General features: G+C 46.5%; 1 protein-coding gene across 1 annotated transcript in view; it reads right to left on the minus strand.

The window, feature by feature from the left end:
- The window catches only part of LOC135906656 (protein tiptop-like), a 455200-nt gene extending 454633 nt beyond the window's left edge, over positions 1–567 (minus strand). Inside the window, exon 1 of the mRNA XM_070530739.1 lies at positions 413–567. Coding sequence (XP_070386840.1) covers positions 413–452 — 40 coding nt within the window. The 5' untranslated portion in view covers positions 453–567. The remainder of the gene's footprint in view (positions 1–412) is intronic.
- Positions 568–16975: the final 16408 nt, after the last annotated feature.

Here is a 16975-nt window from a genome sequence, read left to right on the forward strand (position 1 = left end):
AAGCGCTCAACGCACGAGCTCAACGGAGGAGACAGGTTGTAAACATACGCGACAGTTCTGCTACCACGACTGAACACATGCCGTCTGGTCGGAGAAGTCGCCGAACCGCAGCGGCGGCCGCAGAGCCGCGGAAACGTGCGTAAAGCGGCGACACATTGACAGTGCGTGGAACCCCCGAGCGTGTTGTCAACGTGCACGACGCGTCGTTCGGGCCCCCGGTGTGTGTCACGCTCATTGAGGCGCGCGCGCGCGCTCCGAGCACGCGGGAGCGCGCGCGGCCCGGCGGCCGGAGCCGGAGCGCGGCCAGGGCAGACGCCGCGCGAGGCTCGGACCGCGGGGACGCGCACGCCAGTCGCTCTCGGAGTCAAGACCGTAGGCTTAGGGGTAGCCGCTGTCGGAGGCATGCACTCACATTGCATCCGCTGAGGCCGGTGCTGCTTCCGGCGAGGCATGCCTGGGGCGTCGCCAGGGCGGCCGCCGTGCTGCTGTGGGGGGGCGAGCGTGCTCAGGGCCCGCGCCGGCCGAGCCTCGCCGGAGGGGTTCTGCCGGCCGCCCAGCGCGCCATGCCTCTCGCGGCCGCTGCCGCTCGACCGCCGAGCATCACGGGAAAGTCATTCGGCTCCCGGCTCGTGCCGCCGCCGCTGCGGCATCTCTTGGCCGCCGCCGAAGGCGCGCCCCGCCGAGGAGCCGCTGGCGCAGGCTGCCGCGATTCGAGCGGCTACCGCGGGGAAGCGCCACGCACGCCGCCGTCGTTCCGCCGTCGGGGCGAATCGCGGGCGATTTGCGTCGGAGCTGCTGGCCGTGTAGCAGCGGGGTACGGTGGTACTCCAGTGGCGCGGAGACTTCGAAATACCCCTGACAGTGAGATACTTGGGAGCGCGACTGACCCATGATAACCTCGAGAAAAATCGCGTTGTGGGACGACTCGTTAAGGCTGCGCTGTGGTCATCATTGCGGGCTATTGTGCATTTTTGCAACTACACTGCATTTCTATATATTTAGCTACTCATATTCACCTCTTGAGTGGATGAGGAACGCCAGAAACCTATTATTTTTTCTCATTAACCTCATTTTATCGTCTTCTATTGTGCCTTTACTCTCCATCCTTCCCGTCTGTTTATCCAAACGGTTTGCCTGTAATGCTTTAATTATTATTCACCACCGCTGAAATATGATCGTACGGAAATGGAAGCATTCCATTTCGTTGTATTAAGGACAATTGCATATGTACGAGGAAAGGAGCGGACATACCTCGCAGGTGTCTCCTCCTCCGCAGACACACGGTTACAAGCCAAGGACAGCGCAGAGTCTAACGCGGTAATATTGCTTTCTTTATAATGACTTCCACAAGTTGCAACAACTCACGCTGTATTTTTAACGGACACCACAAAGAGACGAGCCAAGTAGGCCGACTCTTCGTTTTCTTCACAAAATGTGGGCTTCTCTTGTTGGTTCAGGTGTGCTGCGGGAAAGCCAAGATGTTGTTCGGAAGATGAAGGCGCGGAAGTACTGCGAGGAAAGAAAGGCAGACATACGTTGCCAACCAGTGGCAGTCGTAAAAGCGAGGAGAGAGGGACTTGCGATGAGAACAGACATCTAAACTGTTTCGTGACTTTTCCACTTGCTTATCTTCTCTTTTTTTGTTAATTTCCGCAGAACCATGACAGCGAGAGAACCCTCGACCCTGTTCGAAAACCAACGAACAGGGAGAACGACAACATTTCGCAGGTGTGGTGGCGCGAAGCGATATATTTGAGCATTACTAAGCCAACTTCTTTGCATAACCAAAATTCACGAACAGCGGTATAGCAGCGCAATTTCCGCGAGCAGGTTCCCTGCATATATTGTGTGTGATACGTACCCGTAGAAGACATTCGAATGTACACGCTGCCAATGGTCTTGTATAAAAATCCAGACCCATGAAAGCAACGAAGTGAAGACATAAATGAACGAAAACGGATTAATGTGAAGCGAAGTTTCAGTGAAGTGGTTAATTAAGTGCTATATAACTAACAGCGATGCGCACAATTAATTTTGTGCAGCGTGTAATCTCATGCAAATGTTTATCCACAGCAAAGGCCACAACTTTAATGTAATGGCATTTTTATGTTTATGCACTACACCGCTTACAAGTTATGCCGAACTCCCAACACCAAATCAGGCGAATGCAGCGCCAGACGACTGCATGGTCACGACAGCATGACCACGACGGGGTGATGACAAACGCGTAAAACAACGAAGTGAGGATGACATGATGACCACGCAATGGCAAAGAATGATTGACGATAACGGTATTATGAGAACGGGATGACAATTCTGGAACGATGACGGTCATATGACGACGACAGCGCGTCGACGATGGCATGACGTTGCTGGAATGTCGACGACAGAGTGGCGACGACGGCAAGAGGACAGTTGGATGAGGAGGCTGGAATAATGACGCACGCTGCAACAGCTATTACAGCGTCACGACGATGGTGTGGCGACAAATCCATGACGTCAACTGTGTGACGGCGACTGTATGATTACGGTGGCGTGATGATGACACTAGGACGACGGAATGGAGATGACTGCATCATTACGACTACGACACAGCCACGATGCAATAACGACGATGAAATTACGACGGCGGAATGGCGACGGCGGAATGAACATGACGGCATGGGGACGGCAACGTGATGACAAAATGACAACGCATTGATAACAGATGGCGGAACGATGATGGCGGAATGATCCAACACAATGATGGGATCTAACTGACGCGAAGCCTCTTTAAGTTGTCGAGGTATCGGGAGTAGCTGATGGCACACGCGCGGCCCCGTCGCATTCTGTGTCACGAGGACGAAAGCGGCGGCCTACGATGCTCTTCTTTTGAACTACGATGCTCGTCGAGGGAAGAATGCTGACGTGACGCGCATGCACAAAAAAAAAAAGTATGACACACCTAAACATATATATTGAATACAACCCTTGTGTCGCACACACTAGCACATGACCATTCTGGGGGATTGGCCAAGAGAGAGAGAGAGAGAGAGAGAGAGCAAAGAGAGGAAAGGCAGGAAGATCAACAAGACGAGCGTCCTGTTTGCTACACTACACTGGGGAAAGGGAAAGGGGGAACAGAAAGAGGGAAGTGGGATAGAGGGAACACTGTCTGTGCACGCAGCAAAGCACCTGGAAATCAGTCAAGTCAAAGCAAGTGCTCCGTCGATACGTTAGGCTGCCGTCATTCTGTCTGAAGCTAATCTTGGTGCTTCATAGCTGGTGACGCACGTTGAAGTCACCAGTGAAGACCAAGGAGCCGGTGGGCGTCAGCAGTACGTTGCAGTGCGTGGCAGTATATTTTTAAGATAAACCACAGCCTGAGTGCGAATATAATGATGCGGATGAGCCATGATGCTTACTCAAGAGTTGCAAGTACTGGATTGAGAGCATCCAGCACTTGCATTGCACTTCGCGCTGACGGAGTGTGCAGGTTATTTAAGAGCATTCGAAAAGTATTCATCAGAGACCGGAGCATCATAACCACTTGCCGGTCTTCTTCGGGCAAATTGTCAGGAACCCGCGCTGAACACTCTACAGCCGTGCGCAGCTGTATCACTTGACATGACTCGAGCTCCAGGCTGTGGCGTCGGCTGTGCCACCAACTGTGGCATCGGCTGTGGCATCAGCTGTGGCTTCGGTTGTGACTTCCGCTATTGTTGTGGCTTTGGCTGTTGCTTTAGTAGGAACACCAAGTTGTATTGTTCTCCGCCATGACTTTGTCAGATTTAGATTGAATTGCCCCAGGCCTAGGGGGCAAAGGAGGAGGTGTTGTCGGATGGGGCGTACTCTTCACAGAGGCATCAGCGTTCTTTGAAGTCCGACGGCCTCGGGAGTGTCGCTTTCTAACGGCCGCAACAGCTTCCCGACGAGACGAACGGTCTCTCACCATCTGCTTCAAGATCGCCTTTTCCTTCTTCATTTTGGGGCAGTCCTTCGAGGAAGCATCATGGGACCCAAGGCAATTGGTGCATTTGAGAACCGTGGCTGCACAAGAGTCTGCAGCGTGAGGCTCGCTGCAGCGTGAGCAAATTCTCGTGTTCTCGCACACGGCGCTCACGTGTCCCAGACTCATACAATTGCGGCATTGCAGTTGCCTTGGGATGAATGGTGGCACAGGGTGTCCAAAGTGGCCCACCTTGAGGTGCGAAATGAGAGTGTCGCCCTTGAATATAATTGTCACACGCCGCGATGTGCCGAGGCGATACACATGTGTAATGGCGACGCCATCAACGGCAGGCTTTACTAGAATCGGCAAGTCAGCGCTGGAGATGGAGACGTCCACGTCGTAGATGACACCAGTAGCGTAACCACTGTTCAGGGGGATGTACGAGCGGAGTCTAACGCCACCTAGTTTTGTAAGTTTAGTCAAATTTCTCAGTGCTGTCTCATGTGCGACGTCGATAGCCAACACATTTTTTCGTGAGTTGACTCTAACGTCTGTTATCTGATTTGGCGCCACCGCTTCAAGTTGCACCGATACGGGCTGTCTGTTGAGTCGCCTCAAGTCGTCGGTAGCGAGTTCTGGTACAAATGGAATTGGCCAAGAATAGGCACCTTACCCAATGGCCTAAGAACTGGGTAGACCAAATATAAAAAATATGTCAAAGAAGCCGTATAACAGTATGTGCTGTTCCATTAAGAGGTATGTTTATTATTATTATTATTATTATTATTATTATTTGCCTTCCTCAAATTGTTTGCATTTTTCTGTCTCCCATTACTTGAATACTCCTCAGTGGTGTGCAATGGCACAAGCAATTCAAATAGCACTTTATTTGAGCGTGTGCTGAAGCAGCCCATGATATAAATAAACATAGTTTTCTGACCTCACGCACTAACATTTCAAGTGTGAATAATCAACCTACACTTCTGTCACTTAGCTACAGACGTCGTCGTACCGACGCCCTGTTCTTATACAAAATTATTCATGCGATTATTAAAAGTTCGGATCTACTATTCTGTATCACTGAGGGTTCAGCAGACACTCGCCACAGAATGCGAAGCCTTTACAACTGTCATTTTCTGCATCTTGGCATCGTTCAAAACCTCTTGTCTTCTTTCTGTTCCGAGCTTTACGCTTTCTCTTGAGCATTCTTTCTAGCTGCACTCTTCTCCTGTTTTCTCACAAGTTTCTCTCTCCTTCCTTCCATGTTTTCCATCTCTAAACTGTGCGCTATGGCTGTAGTGTTGTTCATTGCGTAGCTGCTTATAAAGTTTTGTTGTTTTTGCTTTTCATTCCACTTTTTGTTTTATCTGAACTTTTGGTCGTAGTTGTTTTAAATTTTTACCCTACTTGTTTATGTTTTTCTGTGCACCAGCACCCAAACCTTAGTGCTGTGTCTAAACACGCAAACCAATTAATTAATTAATTAATTAATTAATTAATTAATTATATAATTAATGATTATCATTCTAGAAAGTCGACTCGCCCTTCCGGCTCTGCGAAAGTGGATTTCCAGCGAAGCTGTTGAAAATCACCGCTACAACTGCTGAGGAGGATTTCCAATGCTTTATTGCTAGAGTGCAGCGGTGGCGTAGAGGTAGAACACCCGCCTCGCGTGCAAGAGGTCCGTGGTTCGAATCCCGGTGCCGGCAATTTTCCACCGGATAAAAAAAAAATCCGCATGTTGATGAAATTGCACAAACAGGCCTGGAGTGTGGCCTGATCCCGGTGACCAGAACCGGTAACGCACTCCCTCACCAGAGCAGGATTGGCCACACTGGTGCAGTACTTGGCCACAACCTCCTATATGAACACAACAATCAAACCCCGGCCCTCAGTCCCCAGCAGCTGCGAAGCAACTGATCACGGCGGCGGTCAGACCTGCGGCGCAGCAGAGGGTGCTAAGAATCACTGGCTCCGGACAGGCCGCCATTGGAATATGAACCTGGCAACGTTTAACGCTAGAACGTTATCTAGTGAGGCGAGTCTAGCAGTGCTATTGGAGGAATTAGAGGGCAGTAAATGGGATATAATAGGGCTCAGTGAAGTTAGGAGGCCAAAAGAAGCATATACAGTGCTAAAAAGCGGGCACGTCCTGTGCTACCGGGGCTTAGTGGAGAGAAGAGAACTAGCAGTCGGATTCCTCATTAATAAGAATATAGCTGGTAACATACAGGAATTCTATAGCATTAACGAGAGGGTGGCAGGTCTTGTTGTGAAACTTAATAAGAGGTACAAAATCAAGTTTGTACAGGTCTACGCCCTTACATCCAGTCATGATGACCAGAAAGTCGAAAGCTTCCATGAAGACGTGGAATCGGCGATGGGCAGAGTGAAAACTAAATACACTATACTAATGGGCGACTTTAATGCCAAGGTAGGAAAGAAGCAGGCTGGAGACAAGGCAGTGGGGGAATATGGCATAGGCACTAGGAATAGCAGGGGAGAGTTATTAGTAGAGTTTGCGGAACTGAATAATATGAGGATAATGAATACCTTCTTCCGCAAGCGGGATAGCCGAAAGTGGACGTGGAGGAGCCCGAACGGCGAGTCTAGAAATGAAATAGACTTCATACTCTGCGCTAACCCTGGCATCATACAAGATGTGGACGTGCTCGGCAAGGTGCGCTGCAGTGACCACAGGATGGTAAGAATTCGAATTAGTCTGGACATGAGGAGGGAACGGAAGAAACTGGTACATAAGAAGCCGATTAATGAGTTAGCGGTAAGAGGGAAAATAGAGGAATTCCAGATCAAGCTACAGAACAGGTATTCGGCTTTGACTCAGGAAGAGGACCTTAGTGTTGAAACAATGAACGACAATCTTGTGGGCATCATTAAGGAGTGTGCAATGGAAGTCGGTGGTAACTCCGTTAGGCAGGATACCAGCAAACTATCGCAGGAGACGAAAGATCTGATCAAGAAACGCCAATGTATGAAAGCATCTAACCCTACAGCTAGAATAGAACGGGCAGAACTTTCGAAGTTAATCAACAAGCGTAAGACAGCTGACATAAGGAAGTATAATATGGATAGAATTGAACATGCTCTCAGGAATGGAGGAAGCCTAAAAACAGTGAAGAAGAAACTAGGAATTGGCAAGAATCAGATGTATGCGTTAAGAGACAAAGCCGGCAATATCATTACTAATATGAATGAGATAGTTCAAGTGGCTGAGGAGTTCTATAGAGATTTATACAGTACCAGTGGCACCCACGACGATAATGGAAGAGAAAATAGTCTAGACGAATTCGACATCCCAAAGGTAACCCCGGAAGTAAGTAAAGAAAGCCTTAGGAGATATGCAAAGGGGGAAGGCAGCTGGGGAGGATGAGGTAACAGCAGATTTGTTGAAGGATGGGGGACAGATTGTTCTAGAGAAACTGGCCACCCTGTATACGCAATGCCTCATGACCTCGAGCGTACCGGAATCTTGGAACAACGCTAACATAATCCTAATCCATAAGAAAGGGAACGCCAAAGACTTGAAAAATTATAGACCGATCAGCTTACTGTCCGTTGCCTACAAACTATTTACTAAGGTAATCGCAAATAGAATCAGGAGCACTTTAGACTTCTGTCAAGCAAAGGACCAGGCAGGATTCCGTAAAGGCTACTCAACAATAGATCATATTCACACTATCAATCAGGTGATAGAGAAATGTGCGGAATATAACCAACCCTTATATATAGCTTTCATTGATTACGAGAAAGCGTTCGATTCTGTCGAAACCTCAGCAGTCATGGAGGCATTACGGAATCAGGGTGTAGACGAGCCGTATGTAAAAATACTGAAAGATATCTATAGCGGCTCCACAGCCACCATAGTCCTCCATAAAGCAAGCAACAAAATCCCAATAAAGAAAGGCGTTAGGTAGGGAGATACGATATCTCCAATGCTATTCACAGCGTGCTTACTTACAGGAGGTATTCAGAGACCTGGATTGGGAAGAATTGGGGATAAAAGTTAATGGAGAATACCTTAGTAACTTGCGATTCGCGGATGATATTGCCTTGCTTAGTAACTCAGGGGACCAATTGCAATGCATGCTCACTGACCTGGAGAGGCAAAGCAGAAGAGTGGGTCTAAAAATTAATCTGCAGAAAACTAAAGTAATGCTTAACAGTCTCGGTAGAGAACAGCAATTTACAATAGGCAGCGAGGCACTGGAAGTCGTAAGGGATTACATCTACTTAGGGCAGGTAGTGACGGCGGATCCGGATCATGAGAGGGAAATAATCAGAAGAATAAGAATGGGCTGGGGAGCATTTGGCAGGCATTCTCAGATCATGAACAGCAAGTTGCCATTATCCCTCAAGAGAAAAGTGTATAATAGCTGTGTCTTACCAGTACTCACCTATGGGGCAGAAACCTGGAGGCTTACGAAAAGGGTTCTACTCAAATTGGGGACGACGCAACGAGCTATGGAAAGAAGAATGATAGGTGTAACGTTAAGGGATAAGAAAAGAGCAGATTGGGTGAGGGAACAAACGCGAGTGAATGACATCTTAGTTGAAATCAAGAAAAAGAAATGGGCATGGGCAGGACATGTAATGAGGAGGGAAGATAACCGATGGTCATTAAGGGTTACGGACTGGATCCCAAGGGAAGGGAAGCGTAGCAGGGGGCGACAGAAAGTTAGGTGGGCGGATGAGATTAAGAAGTTTGCAGGCACGGCATGGCCACAATTAGTACATGACCGGGGTTGTTGGAGAAGTATGGGAGTGGCCTTTGCCCTGCAGTGGGCGTAACCAGGCTGATGATGATGATGATGATTGCTTTAGAGTAATGGTAATTTAGAGTAATTATAGTAATGGTAGTAATGGTAATTTTGAAAGCATGCCACCGGCCAAAGCACTGCTGCAACAACACTGAACTCAGTTGTTATGCTGGTGCGGAATTCGCTAAGCGAACTTACGGACAAATTTTGGCTCACGAAACATGTTACGAAAAAAGCGTATTCATAAAGCTAAAACTGTTCGTAAGACCAGCAAGCTTACAATTCCCGCCACTGCAAAGACGAGTGCTGTAGTCGAAACTTCAATACTTGCGCCAATAGTAAGCGTAAGTCGATTCACGAAATGTAAATAGCCGCCGCAGATGACGACTACGATAGGCGATATTTCTACGATAGGCGGGTAGCAGTCTTACGAACCAAATTATGTCTATCTTTGCCGCTCGAGCTGACGCGGGTAAGCGTTGGAACACGCTGTAGCGGTCAATTGGCCAGGGCACAACTGATAGCCGACAATGGTGCGTGCTTATATTTTTGTGGCGCGCTCTGATTTGTGATCTGATTGATCTCAAAATGCTTGAACAGTTTTGCTACACAATTGTATTGAGCGGGCGCTGCTGTGGAAGGCAGTAACATTAATACTGAGCAGCGAACTTCTGCTTAATGTCTGATAGGCTGTGTTTCTTCATGCACGCAATAGCCTGACTTTTCATACTCGTCATGTCATTCCATCGAGTGGTAGGAGTGTGGTTTTTGTCCCTGACAACCGTCAAGCTTGTTTACTGATGTCTTTTGAGCCCTATCTTTCTTTTCTTTCTAGTTTGAGCTTTCTGTCACTCATAGGGCTGCGAATGATGATTTTTCGCGACGCTTTTGAGGCTATGATACTCCATGAGCGATGAAACAACGAAAAATAAAAATAAATAGAAAGGAGAAGAACGCCTAAACGCTTCTACTTATCAAAACTTGTTGGTGTTGTACAATTCGCAGCCGTCTTCCGCGCTGTTACCCTCAGCCTGCTATTATATTGCTCATAGTTTCAATTGCGCATTATATTAATCGAAACGACGTAGTGTCTGCGCCCACAGTTATGTTCATCCTGTGACCTTCGGCGTGCGCGAACGTATGTGTACAACGGATGGCAATCCTGTCTATGATTTGAAGCGAGACGTCAAATGTGAAGACATATAAAGAAAGTGCGAATAAAATCCCGTAGCACCATTGATATGAAAATAATGCGGACTGCTCGAACAAGAGTGATGCTGTGAAATAAAATGCACCTCACGGACGGAGCGAATAATTGCCGCACGAATCAAAACACACGCACACGCACGCACAAACGCGCACACATACGCACACTTCTACAGGGTGTCCCAGCTAACTTTAGCCAGAGTTTAAATTTAAAAAATATCCAAATGCCACATAGCTGGACAGAACAAAGGTAATGTTGTTTGCCGTCGCATGGAGATACTCAAACAATTTTTTTCATTCCGCCTAATTGGATCCTAATCCTATGAGCCAACATGCCATGGGAAGATCAGACGACAAAAACAAGCAACTGCAGACAACAGCCATCGTTGCCTTATGATTGGCTGAAAACGCTTATTCTAAACCCAAGATTAACAGGAAGCTTTAGCTGGAGCCCAACTCCGACGCGGCATATTCAAAGCCACGTAAAACACAAAAACGCTTTTCTGAGATAACTCCTGCACCAATTTCAATGAAATTCGTTGCATTTGAGAGAGAATGTTAAATTATAGTGACTGTTCGAAGCGGATTTTTGATTTCTGGCCTGCATTTTATTGAAAAACATTTCGAAAATTTGAAAGTTCGAAAAAATATAGAAGCTCGTAGTTTACAAATTAATAGCTATCCATCAAGAACGGATGTCGCAATTCTGTAAACGGCGTCCATTAGATCATACAAAGCGGAGAAGTTCAATATGTCAATTTATATATTACGTGAATCTTTTACGTTACCTACAAGGGCTCTGCAAAAGCTGTATTTCCATATTACTGAATTTTTTTTAGATACATTTGCACCATATCAATTTTGTCCGCTTTAGATGTACTATCAGATGCAATTCACAGAATTGTGATATCGTTTTTCCTTGCTGAGTTAAAGAGTTATACAGTTGATAGTTTCATTTTCTGAACAATTTCGATTTTTGTATGTATTTAATAAAAATTGACGACCTAAATAAAATATCAAAACGAACAGTCACCAAATTTTATGTTTTCCTTTTAATTGCAACAAACCTCGTCAAATTTGGTGCAGTGGTTGCCGAGAAAAACGAATTCTCCTTTTACCTGTATTTAGATAGGAGCACCCGTCCCTAAAGCTTCTGCTTAAGAGGAAGCTTTACCTCGGGTGCTTATGCATGATTCCAAAGAATGAATGCACTGTTCGCTTCACTTTACTGACTGCTTGAAGCCTCTGCCTTACGGGGGTCCTGCCCAGCCACCGGGATCGGCCCACATTTTTGCTGACGAACGCGGACATGAAAAATGGCGACTAACTAGAGGCTAACACCTTCGTTGTATATATTTTTCGCTAGGCACGCTACATGGATACCTATGTGCAGACATCGCATGTACCTGTTTTATGTCGATATATTGTTTGATTATACAAAACAGGTGCGCTCACTGGCACTACCTTGTCGGTCAACATTGGAAGCTATACAGGCTGTCCCAGCTATATAACGCAGGTAGGTATAAAAAAAAAAGAAGCACGGATAATCTTGCGTAATACGAAGTGCACGTTGTTTAGAGACTTGTTTAAAAGCAGCCAGTATTTTTTCGTCCCTGACATACAATTATTTAATTAAAAGTAATTATCCAACTTATTAATTTTTATTCGAATTGTCAAGGTGTAAATTAAGCAGTTGTAGAGAATCGTAAGACAAGTCAAACTGAGGTGTTTCCAGCAAGGTGCACAACGCGTGTTTACGTTTTCCGGCAACAGAGAAAGCCCGCGAAGTATGAACTGTACAGTGTGACTATATATGCACCTGCGCGAACGGAATAGCAGCGCCACCAAAGAGTCTCGGTGGGACGGCAAGATGTTCATCTCAGGCTGACCGTACATGGCACCGCATTTCCTCGACCTCCATACGCAATAATCGCCGGGATCTGTTCTCGTGTCACGGAAAGAACACGCGCGCTGTTATCGCCGCCGTTCGACCCAGTAATAATGGATGAACAGCTTGCTTCCGCACTGAGACTGCTTGACGGCGCTGCTATCCCGTGAGCACGGGCGCACGGTCCCACGGTATTTTTTTATACTCAGCGGACTTTATTTGCCGTGAAAAAAAAAAAACACGCGTTGCGAACCGTGTTGGAAACACCTCCTTTAGACGAGTCTTACGATTCTCTACAACAGTCTAATTGACATCTTGAAACACCGAAGAGGAAATAAAAAAAAATATGTACTGGCGGTTTCTCAACAACATGCACTTCACCTTATCGCGCGCGCACGCGCACACACACACACACACACACACACACACACACACACACACACACACACACACACGCACACACACACACACACACACACACACGCACACACACACACACACGCGCACACGCACACGCACACACACACACGCACACACACACACGCACACGCACACGCACACACGCACACGCACACACACACACACACACACACACACACACACACACACACACACACACACGTGCGCGCGCGCGCTCTTTTAGCTGCACCAATCTTTTTTGAAAGGTTGCCTATGGCATGTAGCATAATTCTAACCCTTGATCTAAATTACTCCATGAGGCGGCCATTAGTTCTACAAGCAATCAAAATTTACGGTTAATAATTAACGTAATTACGCTAAGTAAATTAATTTATTTACGCCACCTATTTCAATCCTCGAATTAGAGCCGCTATCTTCGCATGGCGTATCTACTGGGAACAAGTTCTCTGAACAGCACCAATTCAGAGATAATAATTTTCAAAGTTTCCGTCGAAATGCATTGAGGTTCCATTCACTTTTGTGCTTCAATGCATAAAACAGCTGTTAGAAAACTGACTGGAACGCCAATGCGTTTCATCGGACTCCTTGAAAATTCATATCTCGGAACTGGTGCTAATTCGTTCCAAGTGGATACGCCGTGAGAACTCAGCGGCTATAATGCGTAGATTGAAATATGTGTCGTGAAGTAATTATTTGAAAGTTGATTAGCTTACTTACGTCAATTATTCAATTGAACATTCTTTTTCTCGTTGAAGTAATGACACGGCAGCACCGCCGTGACAATGTCGCCTGACGTGCCGCTCTTCATGCAGGTTTTCTGCGCGTGCCTTAGCTTCATCGCTGGAGGCGCTGCGAAATCCTTCGACGCTGGAAGCATCACGCTTCGGCTACGATACTGGCCTACTGCGAAAACTTCTGCGTGGCCGGTTACTTCGGCTAGTTTGCTGAGCTCACCTGTATCCAGGAGCCTCGACACATGGGTGGTCTTTTCGGCTCACCATCTGGGGGCACCATGACCTCAGGACGCATGCCCAGAAGGGATCAGCCACATGCTATAGAAGCGTGCCCACATGCTATAGAAGCGTGACCTACCAGCTTCAGTGGACACGGCAGCACCGCCGTGACAATGTCGCCTGATGTGCCGCTGTTCATGCAGGTTTGTGACCGAAAAAAATGGCTTCCATAGTGATGTTCTTGGTCTTATAGTGCTGCCGTGTCCACAGGTTGTCGTTGACTGTATAGCGACTGTTTTTCTATTGCGGGCTTGTTGTTGAGTCTCTCTGGGCCGGGACGTGGAGAAATATCCAGGACCAATAACGGAAGAAATGTGCAGGGAATCGCTCCATAACCAGAAGGAAATTTTGTCTAAACTCACTGCGGTTCAAGACAAGCAAGACTCGTTTGAAATAGGAATCCTAGACATGCAGAACCGGCTTCTTGTTATCGAGAGTAAGGTACAAAGCTTAGACGAGACTCGGAACAGGCTCGCAACTCTTGAGTGAATTGTAGCTGATTACAGTGTTGGAACATCTAGTCTGGTCAAACATCTGGATGATCTGCATAACCGTTCACGACGCAATAATATTATCATTAGAGGAATAAAATAAGACGAAAATGAAAACGAAGAGACCCTATTAAGCAAAGTAAAAGACTGAATCTTCAGCGCTACTCTAAAAGTGAATGTATCTTCTATTGAACGAATTCATAGGTTAGGCAAGAAAATTTCTGGTAGAACTCGACCAGTCATCCTGAGGGAGGCAGACTATAGGGATAAAATGAAAGTTTTGCAAAACTGCACAAAACTGAAAGACACGGATTAGAGCGTAAGTGAAGATTTCTCTAAAAGAGTACAGGGAATAAGAAAAATGATATGGGACTCGGCATGTGAGGAAAAGAAGGCAGGAAAGAAGGTAAAGCTTCTTTTTGATAAATTAAAGGTAAACAATACTCTGCACAGCTGGAATGAAGAACGTGAGGAAAGGTGCAAACTGCGAACTGATTCAGGGGCAAGTGACTATTGGCGCATGCAGGGCCAACATGCTGACCTCAAAATAATCAATGTAAATTCAAGAAGCCTAGTAAACAAAGCGAGCGCGCTTGAAGCTCTAGTTATTGATCACGAACCTGACATTAGTGTAATTACTGAAACCTGGTTGCCCAAAAATATACTCGATAGCGAAATCGTGCCACCCGGATATTCGCTGGTTAGGAGGGATTGAGATGGAAGAGGTGGAGGCGTGGCCCTTCTGGTGAAACGAAACATCATATTTTCCACTTTAGAACAACAAAATTGAATAATCACACTGTATTCAGCAGGGAGGGGGGGGGGGTATACAGGCCTCCTAACTCTCCTGTAGAACATATCTTGCTGCTAAGATAATTAATTGAAACGTATGTGAAAGAGCAAGACGGCATACTGTTGCTAGGTGATTTTAATCTTGCGGCTATTGATTGGAGTTCATATGTGGCCCGAGACATAGATGTTACATCTTCCGAGATGTTTTTGGATTTAATATATTCTTAAAATTTAACCCAGCTTGTTAACCAATATACTAGGGTGTGTGCAACAAGGTCATCTGTACTTGATCTTATATTAATCTCAAATTCTTTGACGCCGCATGTGATTGGCTGTCTTGTTAACGAAGGGTTATCTGACCACAACATGGTTATTCTGTCCTTGAACAAGTCCTCGTACCCCTTGCACCAGGATTCAAGCATCCAATGTCTAAAATTTCAAGCTGCTGATGATGTCAGTGTCTTGGATTACCTTGAAAGGACGTTTGATAACTTTATGTCCATTTATGAATCCAATGGTGGCACTGACGACCTCTGGGACTTTCTTTCCAATGTTACGATGCATTGCATTACGCGATTTATCCCTATAGGCGTCAAAAAATGCAAACGAAAAAACCCATGGATTACAAGGGAAATAATTAATGTTAAACGGAAGATAAAAAGGAACCGAAAAGCTTGTTCTCGAGACCTTAGCGCCCAGAACAAGACTTTGCTTCATAAATGAGGCTAGACTTAAACCGTCTTATCAAAGATTATAAGGAGAGATTCTTTAATGTAACACTGAAAAATTTCCTTCATAAAGCACCTAGTAATTTTTTGAGATATGTAAATCCTTTCTAAAAAAACAACATAAAGATGAGGATGAAAGGATTACCCAAGAACGTACAGAAAATTTCAATTCCTTTTTTCCTCTGTGTTCAGTAATGATGATGGCACACTTCCGGACTTTCATGACTCCTCTGACCACCCTTCGGCATCTGACCTTCTCATCAACGAGGAAGGAGTCCTGAACCTTCTTCTGCGCATTAACACTAAGAAATCCCCTGGCCGCGACAGCATCCCGAAATTCTGGGCGAGGTTTCTGCGACACCCTTCCCAGAATTGAATGCCTCCTTGTCACTTGAGGAATTGGACGCTGCTCTGGCCACATGCAGGCGCTCATCGTCGCCAGGACCAGACGGCATCACCTACGCTGCTTTATGCCACCAAGGTGAAGATGGCGGAGGTAGACTTCTGGAATGTTACAATCAGTCATGGAATGATGGCGTCGTTCCTGAGCGGTGGAAGTCCAGTTGCTTGATACCACTCCTGAAGCCTGGAAAGTCGCCATTTGACCTAGCGTCCTACCGACCCATTGCGCTGCCCAGCTGTGTTGGGAAGGTCATGGAAAGAATGATTCTCACACGCCTAGAGTGGTATCTTGAGCGCCACAACGCATACTCCGAGGCCATGGCTGGGTTTAGAAGAGGCCGTTCCTCTATTGACAACGTCATCGACCTCGTGACGTCTGTAGAACAAGAAAAACACCGCAAGCGTATATTGGTTACACTTTTCCTTGATGTGACAAGCGCCCATGATAATGTAACGCATGAAGCCATCCTTGATGCCCTGGAAAATAATGGAATTGGTGGACGCATGTTTCGGTGGATTCGGAGCTATCTATTCAAAAGGTCCTTCTTTGTGCTCAGTGCAGATGGCCGAACCAATGACCATTACACTTGCCGTGGCATCCGGCAGGGTGGGGTTCTTAGCCGCACTTTGCTCAATCTTGCAATCCCTGGTCTTGCCGACGTTCTACCACATACAGTAAACCCTTCCATATATGCTGACGACACATGAATATGGGCCTCAGCAGTTACACGTCTTCAGGTGCGTGCACGGCTCCAAAAAGCAGTGACCCTAACATCATCGTACCTGCGTGATCAAGGCCTCAGCATTTCGACCGAGAAGTGCGCTTTAGTCGCTTTTACCCACAAGCCTATGACCTGGTAACCCATTTCTATTGACCACCAAACAATTTCATACACAAAATCTCACCAATTCCTAGGCGTTATTATCGACAGAGACCTTTCATGGAACCCCAACATCTCATACTTGAAGAAGAGGCTTACTTCTATCGCCCATATACTAAGGTTTCTTGCCGGTAAAACCTGGGGCACCTCCGTGTCCATCTATGCTTCAACTATGCAGGACGCTCTTCCTAGGATACTTGCGATATAGCTCACCAGTGCTGTCCAATGCTAACAAACTAACAACCATATCCTAGAGAGCATTCAAGGCCAAGTTCTTCGAACATGTCTGGGGCTACCTCGAAGTGCTTTAACCCTAGCAACAATTGCCACCGCGAGAGAACACCGAATAATGACCTATATAGCTATCGACACACTCCGGGCGCATGTTCGCCATATACCCAGAGTCCCTAGCCACCATCTCTCTCGCATGCCTGAGAAAAGACCC

The sequence above is a fragment of the Dermacentor albipictus genome, chromosome 1 (assembly GCF_038994185.2).
Source record: "Dermacentor albipictus isolate Rhodes 1998 colony chromosome 1, USDA_Dalb.pri_finalv2, whole genome shotgun sequence".
Lineage (NCBI taxonomy): Eukaryota > Metazoa > Arthropoda > Arachnida > Ixodida > Ixodidae > Dermacentor > Dermacentor albipictus.